Raw genomic sequence first — 25,931 nt, 5'->3', positions numbered from 1 at the left:
AATCTTCATGCAGAGTCACGGTCATGTGCTAGCTATTGTCGGGTAGGCGGGCCATGTCCATGAACACCGTGGACAATGACTTCTGACTTCAGGAAGCTTGTATTCTGTGAGGGGAAGGTACAAAGCAAGAGATAGACTCAGGCAGCAAGCGACAGGGAGTGTCAGAGGGAAAGATGAGAAGTGATCATGGACAGTGGTGGTGCTTGGGGTGTCAGGCTAGAGCCATGGGCTGCAATGTGGAGCAGGCTGGTGAGAGCAGCCCTCATTGAGAAGGTGACTGAAGTCTTGGAGGTGGAGTACGGGGAGAGGAAACAGGTTGTACAAGGGTCCTGAGGCAGCCTGGTGTTAACTGAGAGGCAGAAGGAGCCGGGGCGGCTGCAGTGGCACAGGGATAATGAAGAGAGGGTGAGGCCAGAGAGCCTGCGGGGGATGTGACATTGAGTGAGTTTGAGCTGTTGGAGGGTTTTGAGCAGAGATGACGTGGTCTGACGTGTCTTCAGAGGATCCCTCCCTCTTGGCCCACCAAGAACAGAATCTGGGTGTAGGGTCGGGGAGGATAAAGCAGAAGCCAGAGACCAGCTGGAGACTTTCTGTAACTGGGGCAAGGGCGTCTGAGACGAGTGGCAGCCACAATGCGAATCTAACAGGATCCTGCCTGGGATGGACTGCTCAGCTGGGCCAAGTTCTCCAAGTGCTTCCCCAGTATTAACTCATGTAATGCTTGCCTGGCTCTGTAAGCAGGCACACTCATTGTCCTGTTGTATAGAGAAGCATATGGAGGCACAGAGAGGGTGAGTTACTCACCCTGGGCCACACAGCTAGAAGATGACAGAGCCAGGATTTGAATCAAGTAGTCTGAAGCCAGAGCCCAGGCTTTTAAAGAGCTACACTTTTCCAACAGAAAAGCACAAGCCGTAACCTGAGGGAGGGTGTTTGTAGGGAAAAGGAAACACTGGGCCCTGGATTCAGGAGGGGCCATCAGAAGGACAAGAGGTCCACTGCCGTCTGACTTTGGGTGGTCCCGACTATACCTCTCCTGGCAATATGGGCTCCGGCAGGTCCCTGGGCCTCCCCATGCCTCCATTTCACCTTGCGGGAGTTGGGGCCATGACGAGGCTGCCTGGCAGGGGCGGCGGGGGCAAGGGACGGGCTGGGCACCATGTGCTCAGGAAGGTGCGTCAGCCCGGCCATCTCCCCAGCAAGGGCCAGAGGTGGCCTGACTGAGCAAGAGAAGCAGGGCTGGGGATGGGATGGCCTCGCAGGGGCTGGGGAGCCCTGGGCCCCAGGGCCAGGAGGAGCCATGACAGGCAGGAGTGGCCACAGCATTGGAGCTGTGTCAAGGGTCTCCAGGGGGACAGTGGCCTCCTGGGAAGCAGAGGAAGCAGGGGTGGAGGCCCAGACACAGAGGCCTGCTCAGAGGCTGGCCGGCGTGTGGCCTTCCTGGGCCTGAACCTCTCTAGGCTCTGTTTTCTCATCTGTAGAATAGAGGAGCAAAATGCTGGCTCTACCGGAAATCCTCCTGGTCAGGAGGACACGGCCTCCTGCTGCAAACACCAGATGTGCTCTGCCGGCCGGGAACCTGCCCCTGTCGTGCTGTGAAACACAAAATCCGTCTGTTTTGCTCTTTTCCCCCGAGGGTTCTGGTCCCTCTGAGGCTGTAAATCTGAAGCTTGCATCTTTGAAAGTAACTTTTATTTTCTGCCAGGAAGCTTCTGGGGGTTGGCGTTTTTCTCTCAGATGTGTAACAATGCCCCAGCTCTGGCTGCTGCCAAGCTTTCATGTGCATTTTCCTCAGTTCAGAGGAGGGTGCTCTCTTACCCCAGCCGGCTTCTTCACTCCGCTGTGGGATCTTAGCTGTTACATTTCAACCCTGTGTTTTGCCCTAAAGGGGAAATCCTCTGCTAGCTATGTGGAGGGCCATCCTTCCCATGGTGCATCTGGAGTCTTTGTCAAGTTCATCTCCCATGTTCACAAATCCATCAGTTTTCCCAGGGCTGTGGCTGAACTCTGTGGTGGTTTCTTTTCATCCTCCCTACCTACGTGCCATGGGTTTGAGGCCGACTTTTCTCTCACTGAGTAATGAGATCCATCATCTTCTGATACTTGCTCCTGACTCACTCAGCGCACGTGTTCCTAACAGAGAAAGAAGCGTTTTCTCTTTGCTCTCATTGAATAATTTCTCTGATAAACACCTGTGTGCCAGGCACTATATCATGCCCTGAGGTATGCCTTTCCCAAGCGACTTCATTAGTGTTTGTGGCTTTTATTCCACCTGTTGGGTAGGGATTTCCAAATTTTTGACTCCTGCCAGGATTTGCCTGCTGAATTCCAATCACGAATCCAGCCACCTGTCTGTTACCTCTATGTGGGTGTCTCTCAGGCACTCTCCCACCCTAGCAGCCTCACCCCTAATATTTGTGAAGCCCAGGGCAGGAGTAAAATGGAGTCTGCTGCTATTCCCTTCCTGCCCTGGCCCCATTTAGCGCTACTAAGGCCTTACTCACATATTTGCGGACACCCCAGGCTGAGTCCATGCTGTGTCCACATCCCCACCGCACCCCACCAAACAGCACCCTTGGCTTCTCCTGGGCCTAAGGGGGTGCAGACTCCAGCAGTGGGGATGAGTGGCAGAGGCTGGTACAGATCCTGAAGACAGGCTCCTGGTTGTCTGCACAGGGGACTCTGAAGTCCAGAAACCCGACTTTATCTCCAACACTCTCGCCTCCTGACCCCATGCCTGAGGCATGGCCTTCTCCTACAAATTCCCTTTCACCTCTTCCCTCCCCAGTGCCTCCATCTTGGTTCCAGTCCTCTCCTCCTCATCCAGACCACAGAGCAGTGGCATCCATAGGGACCGTTGTCCCCCCAATTTGCTTGGATTTTTATAACGTTAATTAAATTGTCATTCAGTGGTTTTCCATTGTATGTGGAAACACACAGACTCCTCATCATGACCTCAATGACCAGAAGGCCTTTTAAAGAGCTGCCACTGAAGGTAAAGTCTAAAAGCCATTGAAGAGCTGGCCGGTAAGCCTAGGGCAGTGGCTCATACCTGTAATCCTAAGACTTTGGGAGGCTGAGGCAGGTGAATCACCTGAGATTTGAGACCAGTCTGGCCAATATGGAAAAATTCCATCTCTACTAAAAATACAAAAATTAGCTGGAGGAGGTGGCACATGCCTGTAATCCCAGCTACTTGGGAGGCTGAGGCTTGAGAATCACTTGAACCTGGGAGGTGGAGGTTGCAGTGAGCCAAGATTGCACCACTGCACTCCAGCCTGGGTGACAAAGCAAGACTCTCTCTCTCTCTCTCTCTCTCTCTCTCTCTCTCACACACACACACACACACACACACACACACACACACAAAGCTGGCCTGACAAGATCAGGGTGACTGAGGCCCTAGAAGGGAGGAAATAAGACTGACAGCCCAGCCACAGGGACCCTTGCTGTCACCACACCTGTCCTCTTGCTCTCCTGCAGTCCCATGGGCCAGGGCAGATGCAGTCTGGCCTTAATTCTGTGCAGCTCCTCCTATGCAGACATGGACTCTTCCACCCCCTTGGATCTGGGCTGCCCTGTGACTTGCTTCAGTGCATAGCTTGTGGCAAAAGCCATGTTGAACCTCTCTGAGATGCAGTCTGGCCAACATGGTGAAACACTATCTCTACTAAAAATATGAGAATCAGGTGTGTGTGTCAGGCGCCTGGAATGCCAACTACTCAGGAGGCTGAGGCAGGAGAATTGCTTGAACCTGAGAGGCGGAAGTTGCAGTGAGCCAAGATCACACCATTACACTCCAACCTGAGCAACAAGAGCAGAACTCTGTCCCTCCCACTAAAAAAAAAAAGAAAGAAAAAAAAGAAGAAGAAAGTGACTGCCCAGTATGGTGGCTCACACCTGTAATCTCAGCACTTTGGGAGGCCAAGGCAGGTAGATCACAAAGTCAGTAGTTGGCTTACTGCAACCTCCGCCTCTTGGATTCAAGCGATCCTTGTGCCTCAGCGTCCTGAGTAGCTGGGATTACAGGCATGTGTCACCACGCTTGGCTAATTTCTGTATTTTCTGTAGAGACAGGGTTTCGCCATGTTGGCGAAATTCCCGGTCTCAAGTGATCCACCCATCTCAGCCTCTCAAAGTTCTGGGATTACAGGCGTGAACCACCATGCCTGGCCCCAGGATAGACTTCTTTATATGTGGCAGGCAATTGCTTACCCAAATGGAGAAAAAGTGAAATTACATTTCCACTTCTGGCTCACACTATGCACAGAAGTAATTTCCAGGTGAATTAAAGACCAAACTATAGGCCGGGCGTGGTGGCTCAAGCCTGTAATCCCAGCACTTTGGGAGGCTGAGGCGGATGGATCATGAGGTCAAGAGATCAAGACCATCCTGATCAACGTGGTGAAACCCCGTCTCTACTAAAAATACAAAAAAATTAGCTGGGCATGGTGGCGCGTGCCTGTAATCCCAGCTACTCAGGAGGCTGAGGCAGGAGAATTGCCTGAACCCAGGAGGCGGAGTTTGCAGTGAGCCGAGATTGCTCCATTGTACTTCAGCCTGGGTAACAAGAGCGAAACTTCATCTCAAAAAAAAAAAAAAAAGACCAAACTATAAAAGGCAAATCTGTAAGGTTTTTGGAAAATGAAGATATGTATCTGACAAAGGACAAGTATCTGCTGGACATAAAGCACTCCTGCAAATTAGCAGGGCAAAGACAACCCAATAGGAAGTGCACGAGACTTCAAGAGACACTTCACAAAAGAGGAAGGCTCAGAGCCAATAAGCAGGTGGGAAGATGTTTGGCCTTATTGTCAACAGGGACATGCAAATTAAAGCCACAATGAGACAGGACTCTCCCAACAGACTGGCAAAAATTGAAAGGCTTGGCAATACAGAGTGTTGTCAAAGAAGTAAATAAAAGTCTCCACTGGTAGATTGTAATAAGTACAGCCAGTTTGGAAGACAGTGTGACATTATCTAGTAACACTGAACACATGTACCTCTGATGACTCAGCAGGTCCACTCGAGAGTTTGTGCTCAAGAAAAATCCTTCTTTCTGCACATCAGGAGACATGTACACAATTGATTTTAGAAGCATTGTTTTTAAAAAGGAAAAAACTGGGCACAAGCCAATGTCATCAACAGTAAAAGGAACAAATAAATTTTGCTATATTGGTACAATGCAATCCTACTATGCAGCAATGACGATGGATCAGCCCCAGGCACACACATCAGCGTGGATGGATTTCACAATACTGAGCAGAGGCAGCCAGTCCCTGGAGAGTAAGGGCAAATGATTCCATTCTGTGAAGTTCGCCAGTAGGAAAAGCCAAGCAAGTTGCTGTTGAAGAATACATACACGGAGGGCGACGTGGTAGCTCCTAAAGGAGAATGTCCAGTTTTTATGACCTTCATTGTTGTATCATTGGGATTTTTTTACACTCATAATGTATTCATGCATTTCTTACCTATTTTTGCAAACAGCATTTTGGAGAGACTGTGAATCTATGTTTGGGTTTGCAGTTGGCTCACATTGGTGTTGGATGCGTTTGTTGCCGTCAGTTTACCACGTTCTTTAATTAGCATCCAGTTAGTAACGGAGTTTGCACTAAAAGACCTTATCAGAATTGGGGTTGACACCTTGGGTTAGGGTTTGGGGAAGTCTGGGTTCAAAATGTGAGCCTGAATCAGGATTTGGAATAAATTTGGATCTGATGAAGCCAAGGCTAGGGTGGGGCTGGATTTGAAGTCAATGTTGGGAGGGGGGAGTCACCCCTGTAATCCTAGCACTTTGGGACTTGCCAAGGTGAGAGGACCGCTTGAGCCCAGGAGCTCAAGACCAGCCTGGACAACATAGCAAGACTCTGTTTCTATTAAAAAAAAAAAAAAATACAAAAATTAGCCAGGCATGGTGATATGCCTGTTGGGACTGCAGCTATTTTGGGAGGCTGAGGCAGGATTGCCTGAGCCAGGGAGGTTGAGGCTGAAGTGAGGCAACATTGCACCACTGCACTCCAGCCTGGGCCACAGAGCAAGACTCTGTCTCAAACAAAACAAAGCAAAACAAAACAAAATTCAAGTATGCATAAGATCAGGCTGAAGGCTGGAAATCGGGCAGGGTTAGAAGTGTGAGGGTGGGCCAGGAGCAGTGGCTGACGCCTGTAATCCCAGCACTGTGGTAGGCCGAGGCGGGTGGATCACCCGAGGTCAGGAGTTCGAGACCAGGATGGCCAACTTGGTGAAACCCCGCTCTCCTAAAAATACAAAAATTAGCCAGACGCCGTGGCATGTGCCTGTAGTCCCAGCTACTCAGGAGGCTGAGGCTGGAGAATCGCTTGAACCTGGGACGCAGAGGTTGCAGTGAGCCAAGATCGCGCCACTGCACTCCAGCCTGGGCAACAAGAGCAAAACTCCGTCCCAGAAAAAAAGAAAAAAAAAAAAAAAAAAAAAAAAAAAAAAAAAAAAAAGTGTGAGGGCGTTAGCATTTTGGCAAAGGGGCTCTGTAGGCTTGAAGGCCCTACCCAAAATCTCTCTGTGGACTCCTGTAGCAACTCAAGAACGGGACACTGGGGCCTGGGAAGTGGCCTCTGGCCCCTGCGGTGCCCCCGTGGCGCCGCGCCCCGCCTGTGAGCTGAGAACTGCGGGGATCCGGCCCGCGGGCGAGCAAGCCCAGGTCGCCGCGGCGCCGTCTGAGCGGTCTCTACGCCTGACGACGGCCGGTTTTCAACTTGTTTACGAGCCTGCGTCACCGGGAACCTTTCACCGCCGCCTGGGACAAAAGGTTCCTCCTTTGTAAGTCCCTTCTGGGCAGAAAGGGCATTCGCCGCCTTGCGCGCTGGCCGGCACGGGGCGCCACGCCGTGGCGGAGGCGGACAGCGCGCCGCCGGGTCGCCCGTCTGCCCCCTAGCGCCCCGCTGCTCCCACCGCGCGCGCGTCCTCTGCGCCTGGCCTCGGCGGCCCGCCCCCTTCACACCGTCCCCGCCCCGGCCGCGCCCTGCAGTCCGCGCTTCGTCCGGCCACCCGCTCACCTGCGCGCGGCTCAGACAGGCAGGCACTGTCCACTCCCTCCGCGGGAACTTCCTCCTTTCAGGAAAACACTGATCCTCCCGTCCACCGTCCGCTGCATTCCCCAGCCACTGTCTGTTGCCTCATTCGGCAAACTGGATAATGAACGCCTTCCGAGTGCCAGGCGTTGCCGTCAGCGGGTCACAGGACACAGCTCCTTTTCTCTGGCAGAGGTCCTCGTGAAGTGACCATGGCTCTGGGGGCACAGTGAGGACATAGCAGCCCAGGCTGGGGCGCAGGGGCGGCGGGGCTGAGGCTGAGATAGAAACACTGGCCGGGAAGAGATGGGAGGGCAGGAGCCAGGCCCGTGGCGGGGGCTCGGCGGAGGAAAGCCCTGGAAACCGAGAGGGCTCCAGGCAGAGGGCACCGAGGGGCCGCGGGAAGAGGGGCCAGACCCGAAAATCCCGCGGGAGTCCCGGTGCCCGCCAGCAGTTTCTTCTGCTTCCCACTGTTTCCTTATTACAGAAGTAATACATGTGTACAACTTCATTGTAAGGAAAATTGAGAAAGAGCAACAGGAAGAAAATAATCAGCCGTAATCCCGCCTCGCAGACACAGTTTTCAGTGTGCTTGCACATATGGGGTTTCCCCAGGCAGGAGAGCGGCGCTCCTGGGCTGGATGAGGGGGGAAGCCAGAGCCGCCTGCCTCAGGGCTTGCAGGCACCTGGGTGGGGATGTCACGGAGTGAGTGCTATGGCCAAGCCGGAATCCATTCAGATCGCCCATGCTCTTCCTAACACAACGGCTGCGGTCCAGGCACCCGGCAGGGGTGTGAGGCCTCCCACCGAGTCCCCAGCCTTCACCCAGACAGCCATTGTTTAGGCATGCAGGAGGTTTTTTGGCTAAGATGTGCGGAGAGGTGTTCTGAGGGGCTTCTCATGAGATATTTCCTTGTAAGTCAAGCCATTTCCGGTGAAGCTTTCCGTTTCTTGAAGCAAAACAACCTAAATGATATCTGGAGCTAGTGTGGAGACGACCTTCCCTGGGCTCCCGGGGCTAAATCATGCCGCCCCCCGGGAGCACCCCCTGATGCTCACACTTCCTGCCTTTCCTCTGGTATGTGGATCTCACCCCAGCCTCCTCCTCAGCACCCTGATCCCTCCAGCTTCCTTCTGCCTCCACACACACACACACACACACACACCCACACACACACACTCTCTCTCTCTCTCTCTCTTTCTCTCTCTCAGTTTGTGTGTGTGTGTGTGTGTGTGTGTGTGTGTGTGTGTGTGTCTTTCATTTCCTCTATTCCCACAGCCTGGTCTAGTTTCAGCTCCTCTTCCTGGCTGACCACAGTCCCCTAACCACCTGGGACCTGCACCCGCCCCCCCACATGTGGAGACCAGGCCCAGGAGCACACCGGAGACCCAGGCCAGTGCCATGTACCTTTCTCACCCACCATGCTGCATTCCCTAGCGTCCTTCCTCCTGAACTGTGGCACTCGGGGTCTGGCTTTAACGACCTAGCCTCCACCAGAGCAGCAGGGAAGACCAGGGTCATTTCTCCAGTCCCACTGTGGGTCTGCACACCCATACAGGAGCAAGGCGGAGCCACTGCCAGGACCGTCAAAAGTGCTGTCCATGGGCACTTTCTCCTCCTCATCATCACCCATCCATCTCAGTCCCCCAGAAGATCCTGAAACTGCTCACACCAAGTTCAACCGATTTGTTGGCAAATCCCATGAACACTCTTCAGTCTCTCACTTGGCCACTCAAGAGCACTTGGCAATGTGGACCCATTTCTTCTCCTTTTGAACGTATCTATTGAGATATAATGTACATGTCTAAACTTCACCCACTTAAAGTGTATTTACTATATTCACAGAGTAGATCTAATGTTCACCATAGTCTAAGAACATTTTCATCACCCCAAGGAACGAAATCCCATCTCCATTAGCCACCACTGCCCGTTTGCCTATTTCCCCAATTGCACATAGGTGAATTCATAGGACATGTGATCTTCTGTGATGCCTCTTTCACTTGGCATGCTGTTTTCAAGGTTCATTGTGTTGTAGAATTTCTCGGTACTTTATTTTTATTGCTGAATAATATTCCATTGATAGACCACATCTTCTTTACCCATTCTTCAGCTGGTGCACATTTGGGTTGTTCCTACCTCTTGGCCATTTGGAATAATGCTGCTATTAACATTTGGGTACCAGTTTTTTGGTGAACTTATGGTTTCTTTTTCTTGGGTATGTGCCTAGGAGTGGAACTGCTGGCTCATCTAGAACTATGCTTAATGGTTGAAGGAACTGCCAGACTGTTTTCCAAAGTGGCTGCAACGTTCTACATTGCTACCAGCAGTGCATGAGGGTTCTGATTACATCCACGTCAGCACTTGTTACTGTCTTTTTTTTTATTATAGCCATCCTAGTGGGTGTGAAATGGTATCTCACTGTGGTTTTGATCTGTGTTTCTCTAATGACTGAAGTTGCTGGGCATCTTTTCATGTGCTTATTGGACATTTGTGTGTCTTCTTTGGAGAAATGTCTATTCAGATTCTTTGCCAACTTTTAAATTGGGTTATTTGTCTTTTTATTACTGAGCTGTAGGAGTTTGTTACAGATTCTAAATACAAGTCCTTCATCAGATATACGATTTGTAAATATTTTCTCCCATTCTTTTCACTTTCTTAATGATATGGTTTATAGCTAAAAAGTTTTAAAAATTTGACCAAGTTTAATTTATCTATTTTTTACTTTTATTGCTTTTGCTTTTGGTGTCGTATCTAAGAAGCAGTTGCTGAACTCAAGTCACAAATATTTATTCCTATGTTTTCTTCTGAGAGTTTTGTAGCTTTATCTCTTGCATTTCAGTCTATAATCTGTTTTGTTTATTCATTCGTTAGCTGATGAACACGGATTGCTTCTGCTTCTTGGCTACTATGATAATGCCGCTATAAACATTTGTGTACCAGTTTTTGTGTGAACATAGGCTTTCATCATTCTTGGGTACATAACTTCTGTGCATGATGTGAGGTGAGGTCCAGCTTCATCCTTTGCATATGGACATCTAGTTGTCCCCGCACCACTGGCTGAAAAGACTTTTCTTTCCCGCTGACTGGTCTTGGCAGCCCACCTCTCTTCTCTGCTCCTTTGGCTTTGCACAGCACTGCCTTCTTAGTGCTCTTCCCTCCTTACTGTTTCTTCTTTCCCTGTCTCCTTTGAGCTCCTCTTCCTCCTCAGGCTACCCTCTCTTCTCACTCCAGATGTTCCCCAAGGTGATTTTACCTGCGGCCTGCACACCAGCCCTCTCTCCATGGATTTTCAGACCCATACAGGCAGCCATCTGTGGGCACCTGCTCTTAGAGATGGCCCAGGGAACCCCCCACTCAGCCCATCTGAAACTGACCCAGGCCTTTCCCCCCATACTCATTCTCCCAGTCCTCTGAGACACAGATGCCAAGACAGAAACACCTATTTAGATAAAGGAGAGGGGAGCAGGAGGAGGGAGGGAAAACTTCCTACACATTGCAGGCCTGACATCTGTGAAGGAAGAGAGGAAAGGAGAGACTGGGTAGGAAAAGCCTCATGCTGCAGGGCAGCTCTGAGAAACTTGCCCGCGGTGATGGGAGGCTCTGGTGCAAAGCTTGCCCATTACAAGAGTTCCGTGTTAGGCAGGGATGGCCCTGCTCCCAGGTACCCAGGGAGCTCAGTGACTGTGCGCAGCAGTGCTCCCTCATGTGCAGCCACTGGAGGCAGGCAGCCAGCCACACCCCTCCTAGCATGTCCACTCTGCGAAGGAGACCTAAGCACACACTTCCTCCTGCCAGGTCTCCTCCCAGCAAATGCATTTCACCCACTGGAATCCAGTTGCCTCCCCTCAGCCCCAGCAGCCATTCTGCCCAGCCTGCCTCCTAAGCATAGCTTCTATCCAGGCTCTCTCCTTTCATCCTAACTGCATCCACCTTAACCTAAGTCATCTTTATCTCTTGCTAGAAAACAGCTGCTGTGCTGTAGCACCTTGCCCTGCCCCTGGGCCTGCCTCCTAGCCCTCCACCCCTCCAGCCCTCCAATCCATCCTCTTAAAAGTAAAGATCAACCAAATAGCAAACCTGGAGGCCTTGCCTTCTTTGTCCCCCATGTGGAGTAATGAAAGACTCCACCTGTCACCTCTTAAGAGCCATTCCTGCCCTCTATGACTGGCTGGGCACCTGCCTACCTTTTCCCAGTGCCCCATACATGCCACCCCCTCACCCCCACCACGGCCTTTGCTGTCACACATCCTACACTCTTGCCCAACGGGGTCATTCACATTCCCTGGACTCAGGCTCATGCTCTTCCCTGCTCCTCAAATTCCCTGACTCAGGGCCTATTTAGATCCTATTCACCCTTTAACCTCGTCCAAATGATGCCATCTCCAGCTGCCTTCCCAAGCCCACCCAATCTTACTCTTACTCTGGGCTCCAAGTTTTTTTTTTTTTTTTTTTTTTTAAGACAGAGTCTCGCTCTGTCGCTCAGGCTGGAGCGCAATGGTGCGATTTTGGCTCACTGCAACTTCCACCTCCCGGGTTCAAGCAATTCTCTGCCTCAGTCTCCTGAGTAACTGAAATGACAGGCACACACCATCATACCTGGCTAATTTTTGTATTTTTAGTGGAGATGGGGTTTCACCATCTTGGCCAAGCTGGTCTTGAACTCCTGACCTCATGATCCACCTGCCTCGGCCTCCCAAAGTGCTGGGATTACAGGCATGAGCCACCGCGCCCGGCTCCTTCTCTTTTATTCCACTGGAACTGTTTATCTGGCATGAGGTCAAATGTGCTATGCCTGGGTGTGGATGCCAAAAGTCACCCCTGTTTTTTCCCAGGCTCCAATCAAATTATTCATCCATCTGAGCTGGCAGGAAAGCAATCTGATTAATGTGGTTGCTCACAAAATAGAAAAAGCATGCCAGGCAAGAGCACCTGGCCAATGGGTGGGGACACGTGCCCAGAGAGGGAGGGGGGATGGGGCTTCAGACACTCTTTAAGGTCTTTGCAGCTTTCCTCTGAAACATGGTAGATGAAGTCCTGCAGGTCACACCTTGAGCAGCAGCTCCTAGGGCAGTGTAAGTAGTGCAAAGAGCTCACATTGCTGTCCTCCCTGTGGAAAGCCCTGGACTCACCGTGAAGTACAGCAGACATGGCTATCATTCTCCATATCCTAGCACTTTGAGCAAGAGGAAAGCCCACATGGGAGAGATCTGGGCATCTAAGGTATTTTACCTGGAAGGTGACTTAACAATCTTGTCTGGCCTGCTGTGCTGCAGAATGACAGTGAGATCAGGTGCTGCAGGAAAGAAACATGAGCTGCTGTTTCAGGCTTTGTCATTGTGGTAGACCTTGGAATACCCTGTCTGGGTACAGGATAATCCCTAACCCGCCCTGGATTCTGAGTCCCTCCTTCCACCGCAGAAGCCAGAGATCTTGTGTGGAAGGCACAAGGTGCAGGCAGGTGATTCAGGTGCTGCCTGCCAGTCAAGAGTACACAGCAGACTTCTAATGACAGCATAGTCTCTTCTGGAACATGCCTGCAGTGGCTTTGAGCTCCACTCCAGTGCACAGCATCTCCCAGCCTGATTCCCTGTCCTCCTATGGAGTCTGGGGACACCTCCAAATCCTTTTCCCCTTTAAGTGGCTATAGTTGCTTTCTGTTGTTTGTTCCCAAGAGCACAGACTGATCTATCTTCTTTGAGGGGAGAAATATGAAATCAGAAATACAAATTTCTCCTTTAACAAGATTGTTAGGTTTCCCCAAAATGTTTGTGAACATTTTCAAGCTTCGAACATACAGAAACGTTGGAAGGATTTTGAAGCAGACACCCACATGCCCACTCCCTGAGCTGGACAGCTTGCAGGCCACTACGATTCACCACACAGCCAGCCGGTCACCGTCGCTCTACCAATCACCCATCTGATTTTTAAAAATTAGCTTTTCATCAGCAAATGGTATTTCTAGTTAGATCTGTTAGACTAAGAATAAAAGTTCCAAATCCAGTCATGTTTTCTAGATGGTTTTCTTTTTAACCTTGTAAGCTACCAAGAACAAAAACAAAGGCCAGAAACGGACTAGAGAACTTGCCTTTATTATAAAGTACACCTTTGGGCTTGTGTTTTGTTCCCAAACCTTGTGCATCATTGTCTGGGATAACTGCATAAAATGATAGGACGATTTCCTGGTGAGAGGCAGTGTGTTCTAGGTAAGAGCAGAGCTGAATCCACTGCCTCACTGTGTCCCTGCTCTGTCCACACCGGCAGCTCATGCAAAGGCAGGGTGATCATGCAGGTGAAATGGGTGGATTGGTGTCAAGCATGTGGAACAGCACCTGGCACACAGGAAACGCTCTGTAAAGTTCCTGGGGAGATTCACAACAGTTCATAAACTGATCTGTTGACAATGAATGGGCAGGAGCCTCGGTTGCTTTATTCTCTTTGGGTCGCTTATTTTCTAGATTCCTAAAAGCCTCATTTGAACACCTAGTATTTAGATAAACCATTTCAAAAACACTTACTTTTCTACTTGAGTCACTAGTTGATGAAACGCTTCTTGTGGTTCGCTGAAACCTAAATCGGAGACACAGCTTTTTGTTCTGCTTTGATGGATTGTGGGGAGATAAGGCTGCAGAGGTAGGCTGGGGCTGGGTCACTGAGGACTTTGAATGTCAGTGTAAGGAGCCTTTCTCCTAAGGGTAAAGGGACCACTTGTCTTTCAGCATATTTGACACTAGCAGCTGTAATAAGCACACATATGTGTACATGTACACACACTACACGAGCACGCATATGCACATGCACAAATCACATGTGTGGCTTAACAACTTTCCTTCTCCCTTTTACAAAGCCCACTGTGGATATTGCAAGTTGGGACACTACTCTACGAATGAGGATTCAGGGATCCCTGCTCCTTCCATCTTGGGAGCTCCTCCTTACTCCCACCCCTGGCTCCAGGAGAGTTCCTGCCGTGGGTGTGGTCTTTCCACCCACTACACCGGGCTTGGGCAGAGCCTGGCACAGCTGGGATCCTCACGAGGACTACCTTGCTGGGCTGCAGACTGCTCCAGAGTCCCCCAGAAACCCCTAAATGTCCCTGAAAAGATGAGCCCCTGACTGTGCTGTCAGCTCCAAGCAGCCTTTGTCAATCTCTCAATCCCCACGGATACTGGGAAAATCTAGTGATGTGTTCAGAACTCAGAGAGCGGTCTCTGGCTGCTGCTTTTTGTGGAAGATAGGATCCCTGAGTGGGAGGGCCAGACACCCTGGCTCCCCTGGCTGCAAGCAGCTGGTGGATCTGGACGCTCTAAAGTTGCCCTGGTCTGCATGGCCTGCTGCATCCTCTCGCGTGTCACTGTCTCACTATGACAGGTCTTACTCGCCCCGCAGAGCAGTGGCTTTCCAACACTAGACAGCACTAGAGTTGCGCGTGGACTTGTCAGGACACAGATTGCTGGGCTCCACTCCGAGTTTCTGATTCCAGAGCGAGGGCTGTAAACTTGCCTTTCTAATGAGTTCCCAGCATTTTTGATGCTGCTGGTCTTGAGACCACATTTTGAGAACCGTACTTATAAAGTGTGATCCCTCCGCAGGGAAGAACCAGGGCTATTTTTGCTTCAAAATCATCCGCCCTGCGCGCCCTGTTCAGTGCTTGAGACGTGGTGAATAAACCAATCAGGATGAAAAGAAGGAGCCGGCCCAAGTGCGGAGTGATGAGCTTCAAAGGAAGAAACCTGCGTTCACCAGGTGCAGGCCTGGGCCAGGCGCAGTCCTGGCGGCGTCAGGGAGCACACTGCGCCGGGAGCTCAGACCTAGCAGTGGGGCCGTGCGCCCTCCCTGTCCCGCGGCCCGCAGGCCCTGCCTCCACGCGCCCTGCCTCAGCGGCCTTTGTGGCGTCACAGCCGGCCTGAATGGTTGCCTTGGAGACGTAAACCAAAGAGCCCTGCTCCTGGAGCTGAGAACTGCCGCGCGGAGGCTTCGGAGCGAGCTGGGGCGGTCGGGGCAGGTGGGTGCGCGTGAGGCCGGGAAAGAAGGGGCGGGCGGGTTCCGTGAGGGCGCGTGGGGGCTGGGGCAGGATTTCGAGACCAGGGCCAGAGGGGCGCGCATGGCCTCGCCGGGAGCTTACCTCTCCGGCGCCCCTCGCGAGGCGCCTTGCAAGGCTCCCCGCCCTCTGCTCGTATGCCACTTGCTTGACACACACCCGTCTACCATCCACCTCTCTGTCCTAACATCCCTGTGCACCTTGCTGTGTGGCACGGGGGTTGGGGGACGCTGGCAGAGTTTGGGTGTTAGGAGACGACCCTGAGAACCCCAGGCTCACCCAATTAGGGGGCTGTCGCAGGAATGCGGCTGGAATGGCAAAAGCCTATAGTGGGGGAACGCTGGACCCTTTCCAGAGGCAGCCCCCCGCCTCCCGACTGTGACTTTGGGCACCTTGCTGAATCTCTGCTTTCTCCCTTGCAAAAATGAAATGAATGAAGTTAAGGAGTGCCAAGGGCGTGTCAGGAGCTTGGATGAGCAGAAAACAACCCCTGTTCTCTTGGAGCTCACATTTTAGAGAGAAATAGACAATGAACAGATTTTTAAAGTGATAATCAGTTAGTGGGAATTGCAGAGAAGAAAATAAAGGTCACACAGGGGTGGGGAGGAATAAATCACTTTGGATGGGATGGTGAGAGGTCTCTCTAAAGAGGTTGACATTTGAGCTCAGAATTGAAGAGAAGGGAGCCCACCACTCCCAGCTGGGTATAGGAGAATATATTTTGGCTGAGGAGGCCGAAAATGCAAAGGTGTAAGGCCAAGATCGATGTGTTATAAAGAAACAGAAGAAGTAGGCAGCTAGAGCCAGGTCCAGGAGGGGAGGGTGGACCCTCGGGTGGAAGAGGCAGGGAGCAGGCAGGTGTCCCCACACAATGATCCCCCACAAATGCTGGTGTCAGCCATCCAGGGCAAGGGAGTTCTGGGCTTGGGGACCACCTGGTTCAAGCTCTGTGTCACTCCCCAGGTGAGGATATCCTTTAGAAGAGGAGGAGCCTTGCATCAATCCCCTGGGCTTCAGCTAGGATGTCTGAGATACCATCCACTATGGTCTCCAAGAACGTGACCAATGACAGTAAGTGCTGGGCCAGGGTGGGTGCTCGGAGGTCAGAGCAGCCTTGGAGCCTGTCCAGCTCCCTCATGGGTTAAGGTGGCTCTAAACCAAAAACTAGGCAGGAGTCACAGATCTGTCCTCTTCCCTTGAGACAATGTGTATGGGTTCCCTGTGGCTGCTATAACAAAGCACCAAACTGGAGGGATGGAGCCTCAGACATTTGTTTTCTCACACTCTGAAGACTGGCTGTCTGAGACCAAGTTTTCCATAAGACTGGGTTCTTCCGAAGGCTCTGAGGGCGAGCCCATTCCAGGACTCTCTCCTGGCTTCTGGTGCCTTGCCGGCAATCCTCGCTGCTCCTTGGCTTGCGGAATCGTCATTCTCATCCCAGTCTTCCTGCCCATGTGGTATTCGGCCTGTGTGTGTCTGTGTCCAAGTTTCCCCGTTTTACAGGGACCCCATCACGTTGGACTGGAGGTCCACCCCACTCCAGAATGGAGTGACTTACAGCTTAGTGACTTACAGCTGCAAAGACCTTATTTCCGAACAAGATCACATTCTAAGACAGTAGGGGTTGGGACTTAGACACATGAATTGGGGTGGCAATTCAGCACACAACAGACCATGAGCAAGGTGTTACCGTGAAGGTGAGCTGCTCTCAGCGCCCCTCTCACTACAAATGCCAGGGGGGGCCCAAGGAGGTGGTTAGCTGGCACTAAGCCCTGGGTGAAACAGGCCTGCCCTAGTGGAATTGCATGCATCCACCAGGCTCTCACACAAGGCAGTGCTGAGGGAGGCTGCCCAGACCCATCTGGGGCCCTTCAGCTTTTCTATTGGAATTTAATTTAGTTTTGACCTGGCAGAGTATTCCATGGTTCAAAATTCAAAAGTGTATTAAAGGCCCCTCATTGTGGAAAGCCCCTCCCACCCTGTCAAAGACACAGTGTCCCCTCCTTAGAGGTGGCAGTGTCACCTGTCTCTTCTAGGCTACCAGCTCGGTGCACATACAGGCAAGTGTGTGTGGATGGGGCTTGTTCTTTTCTTTCATGGAGACCACACAATGAGAACCCTGTCTGCACCTTAATTTTTTAAATTACCCATACATTATGGAGACTGTTACTTAAGAATACGTCAAGAATACCCTCATACTTTTTGTGCTTTTGAGCAGAATAGTAATCTTTCATTGTGGCTATATCATAATTTATTAACCAATTCCCTGTGATTAGCTTGTTTCAGAATGTGTGCTGCTATAAACAGTGATCCCCACCATTACACTTACACAAGCAAACACTCTCTCATTCTCTTTTTTTGCTCCAGAGTAAATTTTAAAATGGAGAAAGTCTAGAATAGGGGTTTTTTTAAAAAAAAAGAAAGAAAGAAAGATAGCTTCGGCCAGGCGCAGTGGCTCACGTCTGCAATCTCAGCACTTTGGGAGGCCGAGGCGGGCAGATCATCTGACGTCAGGAGTTCAAGACCAGCCTGGCTAATATGGTGAAACCCCAACTCTACTAAAAATACAAAAATTAGCCAGCTGTGGTGGGTACCGGTAGTCCCATATACTTGGGAGGCTGAGGTAGGAGAATCGCTTGAACCCGGGAGGCAGAGATTGCAGTGAGCCAAGGTCACACCATTGCATTCCAGCCTGGGCAACAGAGCGAGACTCCGTCTCAAAGAAAGAAAAAAAAAGATAGCTTTGAAAGGTTTATAGATAACAAATTACTCTCAATATGCCCATAAAACAATGCAGATAATTATGCTACCAAAGGACAGTTGAAGGACGGGTAAACTATACTGATTTGTTTATTGGTATGAGGGGAGTGCCTAGCTCGGGTATCCTATGACCCTATAGCTTGGTAATCCCTCGAGATTGGTTGAGGGTCTGTGCATTTGTGAGAAAACCAGGCCAGACAGGCAGAGCTGGGATCCTCAGCCAGGGCCAGGGGGCTTAGAGTCAGGCGGGTCAGGGAGGTTGACATGGCCAAGGTGGGCAAGGGGCCTGTCCGGAGACTCCAGTCAGGAGTACTGCGGCACCCTGTGTCCTGGGGTTAGTTGCAGGAGCTGGGACAAAGGTAGGGGCCAGGATGACATTGAGTCACCTGGAGTGAGAGGTTTGGGGATGCTGAACCAAGTACATATAGGACCCTAGCCTCAGCCAGAGGGCCCAGGGCAGGGATGTGGAGGCCAAGTGGGGAAAGGGCATTCTAAGCGGCCAGTCAGGCCCAAAGGCCCTGAGGTAGGAGTGAGTGTGGCATGTTTAAGGGAGAGACAGGAGGCCAGCATGGACCTATTGGGTAGGGCCTGTGGCCCAGGAGGGCTATTGGGCTCTGACCAGATGATGGGAAGGATTTAAGAGGGAGACTGCCCAGTGTCTAGCTTTATGACTTTTGTGATGAGGATGCTGTTCGCTAAGCCTCAGCAGAGGGGCTGGTTTAACCACAGCCTCCCTCGAGACCTTGAGCAAGGCCTCTTCCCTGAAGTAGAGGACGGAGGGCATCTGATAGAAACCTTGGCCAGGCTGAAGAGTCAGGGAAAGCCACAGTGGACCACAGGCCTCCGCATTAGGGCAGGCAGGGGTGGGGCTACAGGAGTACCCAGAGCTCTGGCCCCATACCATCGGCACCTAGCCCAGTGTGGGGCTAGTTGAGGAGAAGGGCCTGTAGCTGGTCCCTCTGGGCCAGAACCCTGCCTAAGTCTCACTGGAGGTGTGAGGGGCTTGTTCCTTGAGTGGCCAAATATATTTCCCAAGACACCAGGCTCCGGGTACAAGACTTCAAGAGGAGCATGTTGGGAGAGGCTTGCCCCTGCTGAAGGAGCCGTGCGCGTATCAGGCCATGATGCGCTCCAGGTTTTCGCTGCTGCCTCTCAAGTCCACATCCCCCATGCTGGGAGCATCCGGAAAGAGCATGGGGTTGCTAAACTCACAGCTGGCCAGGCCTTCCCCCTGCCAGTTCTGGCTATGAGGGATGGGAAGGGCTGGAGGCAGGAGTTTCATTTGGCAATGTGGAGAAACACGGTCTTCAGTAATCTAGCCTTCATCTTGGGCCATCTAAAGCCCAGCCTGGTAGCCTCGTAGGCAGAGTGCGCCATCCACACATGCAGCCCACATCAGGCCACGCAGGGACCCACGATCATTTCACTGATATTTATGGATTTCACTTACCATGTGTCAGGCACTGTGCTGGGCTGGGGCACAGAGGCCGATGAGATGGAGGCACCTGTGATCTGAGCATTTAGGAGAGCATATATAGCAAACAGCTCTCCCCATTCACTGGCTCTATTCATTCCTGCAGCCCTGGCCAGGCCAGACCTCGCTCACTCTCACTCAGTGTCTTGGCACTGCTGTGTCCTCCACAGGGAATGCTCTTCTCCTGAATTGCCCTGGGGCTCCCTCCCTCATACCCCACAGGAGCTCACTCAAATGTCAGCTCCACATTTGAGTGAGCTCCTGTGAGCCTCCCCTAAACAAGGTAAAATGAAGCACCCCGCCTGCCCTGTGTCTCTCATTGCTGTTCCCTGTTTCATTTTCTCAGTGGCACGTTCTACCCTCTGGCCTCTCAACCTTTCCTCATTTGTGTTGCTTATTGTCTTGCTCCCATGCAGCAGGGGCATTTGTCCCCCCAGAGCCTGGCACATCACAGTTCTGTCAAAACCTGTTAGCCTGCAAGCTCTCCCTCTAAGATCAGGAGCAAAACAATGATGCCCTCCTTCACCACTGTGGTTCAACACTGCACTAGAAGTTCTAGCCAGGGTAATTAGGCAAGGAAAAGAAGTAAAAGATCCAGATTGAAAAGGAAGAAGTAAAACTATTCACAGACAACACAATCCTCTATATAGAAAACCCCAAAGAACCCACAAGAAAGTTACTAGAGCAAATGAATGAACTCAGCAAAGTTGCAGGTTACAAGACCAACATAGAAAAACCAGTTTGTCTCTGTGCCCCAGCAGTGAACAGCCCATAAGGGAAATGGAGCAAGCAACTCATTGACAGTGGAGGTGATGTCATGGCAGAGTAGGAAGCTCCAGAAATCGCTACCCTGAAACAATTTTGCTGGCATGAATTATCAGAAGCAGCTATTCGGAAACTCTGGAGTTTAGTGAATGCTTACAACTTGCAGGGAATATCTTGATGAGGAGGCTGGGAAATTTTTGTGAATTTTTAGCATTTCCTGGGGCAGCTGTACCAGCCTCCAGCCCACAGCAGGAAGAAGGTGGCCTGCGTTCCTGGTACAGCTTGCTTGGTGACAGGGTTGGCAATAGCGATATTATCCTCCAAAAATCGATCTATGTGTTTGATTGCTGACCGTGGCCTGCTTCTGAGGGGCTGGCTCAGCAACTGGGCATTGTTCCAACCCCACGGCTTAAAGCAACTGCCTGGCCCTGTCAGTCAAGGGCTGTCCCTCCCCACCCGCTCCAAGCTTGAGAGAGCCAGACTTTTATCTGAGATTAGCTCATGTTTAGAAATATTTGACAAAGGACCGATATCAAGAATATAGAATGAACTCCTAACACTCAACAACAACAAAAAGCAAACAGCCAAATTCAAAAATGGGCAAAGGACTTGAATAGATAATTCTAAAAAGCAGATATGCAGATGACCTACAAGCAGGAGGAAAGATACTCAACATCATTGGTCATTAAGGGAATGCAAATCAAAACCAAAATGAGATACCATCTCACACCCATTAGGATGGCTACTATCCAAAAATATAAAAAATAACAGGGGTTGGCGAGTGTTGGAAACAGATGCTTGGTGCTGCAAAGAAAACTCAGCACTGAGACAAAGGATCTCTCAGCAAAGCACTTTTTACTTCCTGCAGGAAGGGTACCCTCGTTAGCCATCTTGCCATGAGAGTACAATGAACAGAGGAAAAGCAGACATGTTTATCCTTTATACATTTGGGGTTGTCCTTACTGCTGTATCTGATCTCTGTTGGTTAGAGCCAGACTTCACAATCTAAACTAAAAGCCCAATTGGCTAATAGCTTACAACTTTTTTAAACATGTAAGGGGCTGCAAGCTGGGACATGCCTGTGGGCATGTGCAGCACAGATATCTGGGTTAAAGTACAAGGACATAGAATGTACTACGTGCCTATAAGCATGTCTAACAGCTACATAGGATAGGGCTTAACAAAGAGTTATTAGCACATTTAGGATTTATTCTTTAACAAGAAAGGAAACTTTGAAGAGGATCATTTTTACTTTCCACAGCAAGGATGTGGAGAAAATGAAATCCTTTTACATTGTTGGTGAAAGTGCAAAATGGTTCAGCCACTGAGAAAAATAGGCAGTTCCTCAAAAAGTTAAACAGTGTTAACATATGGTCCAGAAATTCTACGTCTAGAAATGAACCCAAAGGAACTGAAAGCAGGAACCCAGATATTAGCTTACACATGTTCGCAATAGCATTATTCACAATAGCCAAGAAGTGGAAGGCACCCAAGTGTCCACCAGTGGAGGAACAGATAAAGAAAATGTGGTCCATCCAAGTGACAGAGTGTTATTCAGCCTCGAAACGGAGGGAATTCTGATACATGCTGCAACACAAATGAACCTGGGAAACATTATGCTAAGTGAAATTAATCAGACATGAAAAGATGAATACTGTATGATTCCACTTTTATGAGATAGCGGAGCATTTAAGTCACAGTGACAGAAGGTGGAATGGAGGCCACCAGGGGCTGAGGAGAGGACGACGGAGAGTTGTTTAATGCAGAGAGAGGTTCAGTTTGGGGTAAAGAAAAATTTTTGAAATAGATATTGGTCGTGGTTGTACAACATTGTGAATGTAATTAATGCTATTGAATCCTACACTTAAAAATAATTAAAATAGCAAATTTTAAGTTTTATATAGATATTACCATAATTTAAAAGTTTAATGCCATAAAATGGCAAATTGTATTCTTTATATACATATATGTATGTATGTTACTGCAATCAAAAAATGTTATTAAGATGTGTTAAATAAGTGATATAAACAACTAAATAGCATGGTTCTCAGAAGTGCTGAAATAGGAGGCTGATTCAGTGACTGTGGTGGGAGCATTTAGACAGGGGGATCAAGAAGGCTTCCTGGAGGAGGTGATATTTGAGCAGAGATGGGGAATGAGGGGGATGGGCAGCTCAGAGAGAGCATCCCCAGAGGGGGAACAGCAGGTGGGAGGATGAGAAGATGGAAGGAGGTGTGGGTGTGCCCAGCTGCAAGGGAGGACACTGACCTGTGAGTGGGGATCAGATGTGACCCAGTTCTGTGGAGAATGTCTCTGTCAAAGCCTGGTCCTTCTGTGGCTCCCAGGGGCCTTGTCCCTGTGCTCCCCACACTCACACCCTGCTTACCATGCTGGCCAGGGAGCTCCCAGCTCTGCCTGCGGGCTTTGCCTCGATGTCCCCATGCTGTCACCACTCCCCTTGAGGCTCTGCTCCAAAGGCATCTCCTCTGTGGGCTCCCAGCTACTGGAACATCTCTCACGTCTTTTCTTTTTGTTTGCTTCTTACTTGTCCAGAATGTGGACTCCAGGAAGGCAGGCAAGGCACCTCCTTCAGGGCATGTAGAAAGTGACATAAAGTTCCTCTTCAAATTATCTTAGCCTATTAAGAGTAGATAGTAGTCTCTTTCTCTAGGTTCATTCACTCAAAGGGCGACATCCCCAGCTGCACCTGACACTGAGAAAGCACCCACAGCTGTGGCCAGGCAGATGCCAAGTGAGCATGCATCACCCTGCGCCCCAGCCCGGAGAAGGGCCAGAGTCCCTCATTCACAGTGCCCAGGTGCTGCTCTGTGGCCCCTGGTGGGCACTCTGAGGAGGCCTGGCCACTCTCCTGGCATGATCGCTAACCCAGTCCTAGGGGTGGTGAGGGATGGGACAGACATGGCTCCTGCTGGTTTAGAACACAGGTTTTGTATTGCTCAGTGTGGTGAGGCCTCTGGAAAGATGGGTGCTCACTCACAGATCCCTAGGACAGAAGGGGGTGCGCCATGAAGGGCTGTGCCAGAGAAACTGCAGGGTCGGCCAAGAGGCAGAAGGAGAGGAGGATGTGGGCAGGAGCCTCCACTGTGGAATCACAGGAAGGAACAGTGAGGTGAGTGAGCAGGTGTAGGGCTGATTTGCTAGAATAGTTTTGGGGTCCTGGGGCACAAGGCTGCCCCTGCTTGTCTGACCCTGGCCCTGAGGGGATAGGGCAGGGATCAATGGTCCTGAAAGTGAAAGGCTGATAGAGGCTCTGGCTGGGGTGTGGGCTGTGCATTGTGTGGTTTGCGTTTGAAAGGTGTGCTCCAGGCAAGTCATTTTCTGTCTCTAGGGATTGGCTCATCCTAGGGGGAGGGGATGGAAGGGAAGGTCCTTTAGCCTCAGGAAGGCCCCAGAGGTCAAAGCATCTATATAAGAAGGTAAAAGGCATGATTAATATGCCTGCCCTCCAGGAGTTTACTGCCTGGGGTAGGGGGTGGTGGCTGGAGGGTTGGGACCTCATCCAGACTTGTTGTGGGGAGTCCAGGTGGGGGTAATCATGGAGAACCAGCGAATAGGACCACAGTGAGGGTGCAGGTGGCAGGGGCAGATGGGTCCAGTGCTCCTCAAGAGGCAGAGTCTGTGGGATCTGGTGACTGACTGGGTGTGGAATGAGAGAGAAGAGGGTGTCAGGGATGCCTTGTCTCCACTGTGACACCTGTGCATCACAGTGCTGTTTGCTGAGATGGCCAAGGCCAGGGTGGAGCAGGTTTGGCAGAAGGGGGAAGGCCAGGAGCTCAATTGGCGATGTGTGGGTATCAGTGTCCTGTGGGAACCTCCCAGCCAAGACTGAAGTGGCTGCTGTGGATAGAGGCCCAGATGTCAGGAGAGTAGGCAGAAACGTGAGGGCATCAGCAGATCTGCTGTGACTGAAGCTGTGGGCACTGGTGAGGTGTCTGGGACGAAAGGAGAGGAATGGCCCAGGACACAGCCTGAAGGACTCGACAGATGGAGGATACAGGGACCTTCCGATGCTGGGAACTCATGTCACATGAGTGGAGTGCCCAAGGTAGTGTATTTTATTTTGTTTTTTTGGGACTGGGTCTCACTTTGTCACCCAGGCCGGAGTGCAGTGGTACAATCTCAGCTCACTGCAACCTCCACCTTCTAGTTCAAGTGATCTTCCCGTCTCAACCTCCAGAGTAGCTGGGATTACAGGTGCACCATCATACCTGGCTAATTATTGTATTTTAAGTACAGACAGGGTTTCACCGTATTGGCCAGGCTGGTATCCAACTCCTGGCCTCAAGCGATCTGCCTGCCTCGGCCTCCCAAAGTGCTGGGATTGCAGGCGTGAACCACCACGCCTGGCCTATTTTGTCATTTTTTATGAGACTGTTTCATACCCAGTTCATTCTTTTCCTATTTCTCCCAAATTGTTATGAAAGTAGACTTACATTTTAATAAAGACTTCTTAACTTAAAAAATTAAATTGGGTTAAAATACTGGAAGAAAACACAAGATTTTGTTTCTAAAAAATATTTAAACTTCAGCTGCAGAATGCCTTTCTAAACAAGACACTAAACCCCAAAGCATTTCATTAAGGGGAAGTTAAATTTTCATGTAAGGAAAATGAATGATAAAGTCAAATTGGCCAGAGGGAGAATTATTTTCAGCAGCTCTGACAAATGAGCCAGTGTTCGTCAATATAACAGATGAAGGTTCTCAAGAATCATCTAGAAACTAGAACATTTCAGTAGAGAAATGGGCAAAATATACTAACAGAAAGAGTCAAGAAGATGGATGATTACCATCCAAAAAGACACACAGTTTCTTCCTAATTAAGAAACGCAGGTGAAAACTGAGATGCCCTTTGTTAGAGTGACAGAGTTTCAGGTGTAGGGAAAATGGTCCCACTAAAGCCAGTGATGGGAGAGTATCAAGCCAAAATAACCAAAAGAATCGGAAGCAGGTTTAGAGCTTCTCCAAGCACAAAGCTGAGAACAGGCCACCCAGCAATCAGGGATCCAGAGGATGGAAGTCTGTGTTCCAAAGTGTAGAAGTCTGGGATTGCTTATCTAGACAAAGCTTTGGGAAGTTTAGCAGAATTACAGCATCCTTCTGTGGAAGGCTTCATGCACGTTACAAGGATCTGACTAGCTGAGGGGTCCTTTTCTCTCTGGACAGGTATACTTCTTCCACACTGACGACCCAACTATCATGGGGTCCTGGGTGCCATCCTCTCTGAGTTAGGTATGGGACGATAAAGAGGCAGATAATCTGTCACAAAGTCCAGTGATTGAAGCGGGAGGTCTGGTGTCGTCTCTCCTGGTCATTCACAGAGCAGGAACAATGAAGAGGAAGGTTACTCTCTCTCTCTCTCTTTTTTTTTTTTTTCTGAGATGGAGTCTCACTCTGTCGCCCAGGCTGGAGTGCAGTGGTGCAAACTTGGCTCATTGCAACCGCCCGAGGAGGGTTACTCTCTCAGAAGCAGAACAGCAAACAGGTTACATGCATCAGGTGCCCGGGCTTACCTTCCCCCTTGGCCTAATAATGTAGAGCATTCTGAAGTTTTATTTTATTTTACAGGAGTGACCATTAAAAAAATTTGGAAATTGCAAAAGATGATTGAAAAAAAAAAACCACAGGGTCTTCCAAGGGACTTGGCTAAGTACGGATGAGACTTATGCATGAACAGATGAACTTTTAAAGTCTTAAAATTGTGATAAAATACACATAACATAAAATTGACCATCTTAAGTATATTTAAGACTAATTCAGTGGCATTAAGCCCATTCGCATTGCTGTGCCACCATCCCCGCTATCCAACTCGGAACTCTTCTCACCCCCAGA

The 25,931-nt window shown here is 50.3% G+C and overlaps 1 protein-coding gene across 4 annotated transcripts in view; it reads left to right on the top strand.

Annotated features, from left to right (window-relative positions):
- CFAP100 (cilia and flagella associated protein 100) overlaps positions 1 to 25,931 on the top strand; it is an 85,908-nt gene that overhangs the window by 14,744 nt on the left and 45,233 nt on the right. For 3 of the 4 annotated variants that reach the window (XM_074404183.1, XM_039477156.2, XM_039477157.2), the window contains 2 exons: positions 14,634 to 15,046; positions 16,046 to 16,153. In XM_074404183.1, coding sequence (XP_074260284.1) covers positions 16,105 to 16,153 — 49 coding nt within the window. In that variant the 5' untranslated portion in view covers positions 14,634 to 15,046; positions 16,046 to 16,104. Of the gene's footprint in view, positions 1 to 14,633; positions 15,047 to 16,045; positions 16,154 to 25,931 lie in introns of those variants that run through there. The other variant, XM_039477155.2, reaches the window with a different exon arrangement.

Source organism: Saimiri boliviensis, chromosome 8 (assembly GCF_048565385.1).
Source record: "Saimiri boliviensis isolate mSaiBol1 chromosome 8, mSaiBol1.pri, whole genome shotgun sequence".
Lineage (NCBI taxonomy): Eukaryota > Metazoa > Chordata > Mammalia > Primates > Cebidae > Saimiri > Saimiri boliviensis.
This window is presented reverse-complemented; position numbering and strand designations above follow the sequence as displayed.